The 6,000-nt window shown below is 32.0% G+C and overlaps 1 protein-coding gene across 3 annotated transcripts in view; it reads left to right on the top strand.

Annotated features, from left to right (window-relative positions):
- LOC149560132 (Mitochondrial import inner membrane translocase subunit Tim17/Tim22/Tim23 family protein) overlaps positions 1-5,341 on the top strand; it is a 125,499-nt gene extending 120,158 nt beyond the window's left edge. For 2 of the 3 annotated variants that reach the window (XM_089824517.1, XM_089824518.1), the window contains exon 5: positions 4,930-5,341. In XM_089824517.1, coding sequence (XP_089680643.1) covers positions 4,930-5,015 — 86 coding nt within the window. In that variant the 3' untranslated portion in view covers positions 5,016-5,341. Of the gene's footprint in view, positions 1-2,470; positions 2,548-4,929 lie in introns of all 3 variants that reach the window. The other variant, XM_089824519.1, reaches the window with a different exon arrangement.
- Positions 5,342-6,000: the final 659 nt, after the last annotated feature.

The following is a 6,000-nucleotide window of genomic DNA, read 5'->3' on the forward strand; positions in this document are numbered from 1 at the left end:
GTTTTAATGTTATCCCTGGCCAGCTCTCAAAGCATCTCCTTCACTTGTTGTGCACCATTTACAATGGCACCGTGTTCGTTGAGAAACCTCTAAAAGACCTCTGGAGCCATGGAGCCTTCCGAGTCGCAATAGGTCTCATAGAGGGTGCACACATCCTAGGGAGGCTTATGAGGGTCGTTGGTGAAGTGGCGAGTGAAGTTTTGCAAAATAAAGAATTTTTCTATTTCGTGATCTTCTTAACTCAGCTTGGTGATTTGGTGACAGAGATTTTAGTTTTGCCAAGACGTCACCATTTTCTAATTTGGAAGTAAAATATCAGACTTTTTCACTCGTGTTATTGATAAATTTATTGTCTCGTTCATATCTTATTTCCTAGTAGAGACCTTTGCTTGTAATTCAAAAGAAATCTGATGCTACTGAGAGTAGAGTGAGTTGTCCAAAATATGATGCTTTCTTTTCTTTATTTTCCATCCAACAATTTTCACCAATCTTCATCAATCTCTTTCAAGATTGTCAACACATTTCTCACGACAACTCAAGCTGTGCGCCATGCATCCGTGGTTGAAAGAAATGAAACAATTTCCTTCAGGGGGAGGATGCATTTGTTAAATTGTACAGGCATAGACTATAAATACTGTGCATTTTCAAATGCTTAAGATTCCAGTGTATATTGTCTAAGCACAAGCCTATATAATACCCAGTCACCAATGGTTCAAACTTCAAATTGTTTAGGAGCCTTATATCAAGTAATTTGCTTAGACTATTTATTCTCACCCTTAAACAATAATGCGACTCCCGGTGTTTTATTTAAAATTCTGTGCCTAGTTACTACCATATAGCTCATAAAACATTCAATTAGTCTTCCTTTGTTATGCCACATCTACAATTGGTCTTTTCCTTGATAAGACTCCGCCATATTACTCTTCCAAAGGGGTCATGTGTCCTTTGTATTGACGCGGCTTAGCATTTCATGCTCTGAACTGTTTTAATATTTGCAGAGAATAATGGAAACCATTACCTATGAAGATGTACTTCAAAGTCTAGTTACTTTTGCCTACACCAACTGCATCACAATTTTCTATGGATCTTTGAGATTGGTAATTTTAATCAATCCCAACCAATTCCAACTTTTGATATTCTATTATTTATTTATTTCATTACATATGCAGTCTTGCTTTGATACCATGTTGAAATAACTTAGATCATTTCTGCAAATGTACTTTCATTTCCATTGTAATTGATGATTTCCAAATGCAGATTTGGATCTCATATATGTATAATATAAGAGGAGACATGTCTCTTGAATGTCTCTTCAAGAGACATGAAGAGACATGTCTCTATAGTTAATCACCATTTAGTTTATAAATAACTATATGCATATCTCATCTTATATATATAATATTCATATATTAACCATATATGTAATATAATATAATATAATTATATAATAATATATAATGCATAATATATATAATACATATTATATTACATATATCATATATATTATATATATAAGATATATAATGCATAATATATAATATATATTATATTACATATATAATATATATTATATATATAATAATCACCAATAACAATTTATCTGAAAAACATAAACACAGATTAATATATCAAATAATCAATGTTCTACTTCTACTGACGCTAAAACATTAACAAAATGGTTCAAAAATAAAGAATCCAAAGGCACTGCCTCTAAACCCCACAAGGGGTGTTACCCCTTGACCCCACTAGGGGTTGCTGTTTACAGACCCTCTCTTTCAAATTAAAAATCAAAAGAAGAAATTGATGGAGAAATTGCATCTAGTTAAGTTGATTTTTTTGTACCCAATTTATTGAGTTCCCCTTATTCCTGAATGCCGTTGTCCCTAATGCCCCCTTGTCCCCCTTCCCCATTGTGTTATCTCCTTTTTATTGCATCTAGGCTTGTAGAAACTCAGTAATGACATTTCCATAGTACTCCAAATTTCATTGGAGTCTAATGAACAAGATTTAACACCGTCTTTCGAGGAAGGAAGTTGAGCCACAACTAGTTGTGTCAAGCAAGGAGGGACATCCACAATAGACTTCTAGGTCCAGACCTTCTACCTCTCCCCTAGTTTTTACTAGAGTTGGGAAGAACATTTTAACTATTTGATGTTGTATTTAGTTATAGTTTACAAAGTCAATTTGCTATTTTAAGTTTGCTTCAGACTATCATGCTACCAGCCATCAACATTCCACACGAGGATGCCATTTTGTACCCAATTTGCATTTAAATATATTTAGACCCAGCTTGTTTCTTTTGTTTACTCATTCGCTGACTCATTAGATGCATCTCCTCTTTGAATTTTGCAAAAAAGGAAGTACTTAAATTTAATTTAAACAAATATTTAAGTTGCCAAGATTTTTGCAGAGATGTTGCTGAGTTATCACTGTGTTTTTGCTGATTTTTTTTGTTGGCCTTGGCGAGAAGTTGCCGAGTACAAGTATTTCAACTATGCTAGTATGGACTGTCATCTTATCTTTCAACTCTACATTTGATATAAGTTTGTAAGTATGTTCTTGAACTTTTCCATATAGACCAAATCCGTGGATTGTTCGAAGGGTTTTTAGATTGTCGTTGTGGTCTTTATTCACTATAATAGTTTATGTCTCCCTTAAAGAAATAAAAGAATAAATAATTCTTTTCCTTCTTCAATTAGTTCTGAAACTCATTATCAACGTGCTGTAAAATCACTGCTTGAATCTGCTTATAGTCAAGGTCTGTACATATTCGCCCTTAAGATCTGCAATGAAACACCTTCAAAATCTACTTTATGTTCTTTAAAGATTTCTGCCCAAGGGGATATGATATGATCTGCTTAAATCTGTTCACAAGTCTGGAAAATGTCTACGAGTAAATCTGGACAATGTCTGTGATAAGTTGCTTCAGGATCTTCTAGTGAACTCAATGTTTCATACTCGTGAAGGCTGCTAATTCTGCTCAAGAAGTCTGAAATAATTTGATTATTAAACCTTAAGAAATCAGCTCACAATGTCTGCTCAAATCTGCTTTTTTATTTGGAATGATAATCAATTGAGTCTATAATAAAATGATCACCCAGAAATTATTTATACCCTATCGACACTAGTAATTTCTTTCAGGGTGGGAGGAACATTGCTCAAATATCAGTGTAATATCCCCTTTCAGAATCACCTTAAACATTGCCCTGAATTCATCAATCCAAATGAAACAGTAGCAAAAATATAGTTAGAGATGTAACTCTTACTCAAATAAGATGAGATATGCTGTATAAATATTCTATAATCTTTTAACCCATATTCCACAGTAAGCTTTATTCTAGTAAAATTCCTCACAATATTTTTGTTTACTTGCATAGTTTGTTCAACAGTAAAATATATAGTAGATCATCAGCAACTTGGTACTTCCCCATCCAGATATCTTAACATATCATGTAGTCATCGATGATGTGCCCTGTCATGGTTTACATCTTCTTGTAATAGCTTTTGGGCTGGCAGGAATGTTGCTCCAGTGCCACTGTAATGCTCTCTTTCAGCATTGCTGTAAGCTTTGCCCTAAATTCATAAATCCAAAATAAAACAGGAGCAAAAACATTGTTAGAGATGTAATTCTTGCTCAAATAAGATGAGACAAGCTGTTTAAATATTCTATAAGCTTTTAACTCATATGCCCCATGAAGCTCTATTCTTGTAAAATTCCTCTCAATATTTTCATTTACTTGCATAGGTTATTTGACAAAGCATGACTCCACAATTTGAATGCTTATGGCATTTTAAATCTTCTTTCAAGTCATTTCCAATTTTATGTTGTGCAAGGTTATATCTGTTATGATGACATTTGATAAATGTTGCTTCAGAGATTTTTATCCACAATGATAACTTGCGTCAGAAAAATACATAGTAGAATTTCAGTAACTTGATATTCCCAGAGATCTGGACATACGATATAGTCATTGGTGATGTGTCCTTGCATGGTTTACATCTAATGTGCCACAAACTGATTAAAATATGTATGTTTCCATTGACATTCTGATTACAAACAAAGGCAATGCTATTTTGAAAAGCATGATAGACCAATCATCGAAATATGCTTTCTAACAAAAATATGTAATGCCAAATAAGTATAGAAAGTAATTCATACACATAAAAAAGAGAGTAAATAAAAAATCTATTTTGTCATAGATAAATGTCTATATTTATATGTTTATCTAAAGTTCATAAATAACTTTCATGGTCGCTTTAAAATTAGTTTATGCTTTTGAGATCTTTCCACGTGTAGCTTATTTTCTAAATAATATCTAGAGTAAAAGTAAAAATTCTTAGTGCATTAAAATCAAGACTACCATGTAAATCATTGAAAGGCATTTAAATATCATACATCAATAAATTCTATAATTATATTAGTAAACCTCCGTCAAAACTATAGGGGAATTTCAGGAATGGGCTGTTCAATCAAGGGAAACATATTCTACAAATTTAATTACTCATTTTTATTCCTTCCCATTTACTCAGCATTCTGTATTTCTGGTGGAGGTTGACTAGTTCTTGTTAGGTCCACGGTGGCATGGATTTCTCTTGAAAGGATTATAGTGTAAGCAAGTTCATGTGGAAAATGTCTAATATATCTTTGGAGTGCACTTTTATTTTTTGAGCAGCTTTTGTTGTGTAAACCTAGCACAGTAATAAGAGGACAATGTAGCTCTTGATTGTAGAGTTTTTGACATTAGGTTCTAGCAAAGGTTTGACTCATTCATGCAAATATTTCAGCATCTTTTTTATTTTCTCAATTTTGAATTTCTATGCGATTTTTTAAGAAGTCATTAACTTCGCAGAAAAAGGGAAAGATATTTATGATTATAAGGGTTTATGGTACTCTTTTCTGGTGCATAACTCAGCCATTTTTGCTTGTAGGTGGTCCCCAAGCTGCTTGCCTTGGGTGTGCAGGCTTTGCTGCCTTCTCAGTTTTGATTGAGAAATTCTTGGATAGAACTGACTAGGGGCTGCATGTTTATTCTTCTTACGGAGTTGGAAGTAGAATGAGATGTTTCTCAAGATTCAGTTCTATTTTATTAATTATTTTGAGGATTATCTGTTCTTTTATGGTATGATGATGGAATGGAATATTTTCTTCTCTATTTTGAAGTTTCTTCTGGTTGAATCTTTGAACTAATATCAGGCAGCGAAGTGTTGTCTCCACGGCTTTACTAGACCAGCAATATTTATAGATTGAATGCAGCAAACTTGGGCTTTCCAAAATTTTGCCCATATTTGTTTACATTCTAATGTTCGAACTTTGGAATAAAGGATAAGCAATTCATGTCAATTTGTTATGTTTTGACTCTGTTTGTTTACTTGAATTTGTCCATATGAGATGCATTTATATTACACATTTTTATCAGAATTATCAACTAGCTGTAGATGCTGCCATAAATATTTTGTAAATTTCCAAGAAACATTAGCCACTATAGAATTAGTGCTATAGTAAGGGCCCGTTTGGCTGCAAGAATTGCCGAATGCGGTATTCATCTATGTTGGAATAAGCTCTATTCTGGTATTCGTGCATTCTTAAAATAAGTTTTGGAATATCATTTGGACCTGTTTGGTTGACCTGGAAGAGGAGTTGAAAGATGCATATTCTATATTTGGTTGCAACATTTGAAATAGGAATTGGAGTAAGTTTTCTTTGAAAATTTTAATAATTAAATTATTATTTTTAATTTGCTAATATTTTAAATAAACAAGATTTTTTATTTATGAAAACTGACTTTTTTATTAAATTTTTAAAAGCCAAATTATTCTAATTAGCATTTATTTTAATTTTTAAATTGATTTTATAAGTGAAATATATTGTATATTATAAATTTAATCATAAATTAAATCAAATTATTTTAATGAGTATAAGATCAAAACTAAAATCATTTAAAAAAAAATATTAAAGAAAATTAAAAATTCAAATAAGTCGAGATCATTAACATGATATTT

The sequence above is a fragment of the Cupressus sempervirens genome, chromosome 4, assembly GCF_028749045.1.
Source record: "Cupressus sempervirens isolate cs-2001-9-10 chromosome 4, ASM2874904v1, whole genome shotgun sequence".
Taxonomy (NCBI): domain Eukaryota; kingdom Viridiplantae; phylum Streptophyta; class Pinopsida; order Cupressales; family Cupressaceae; genus Cupressus; species Cupressus sempervirens.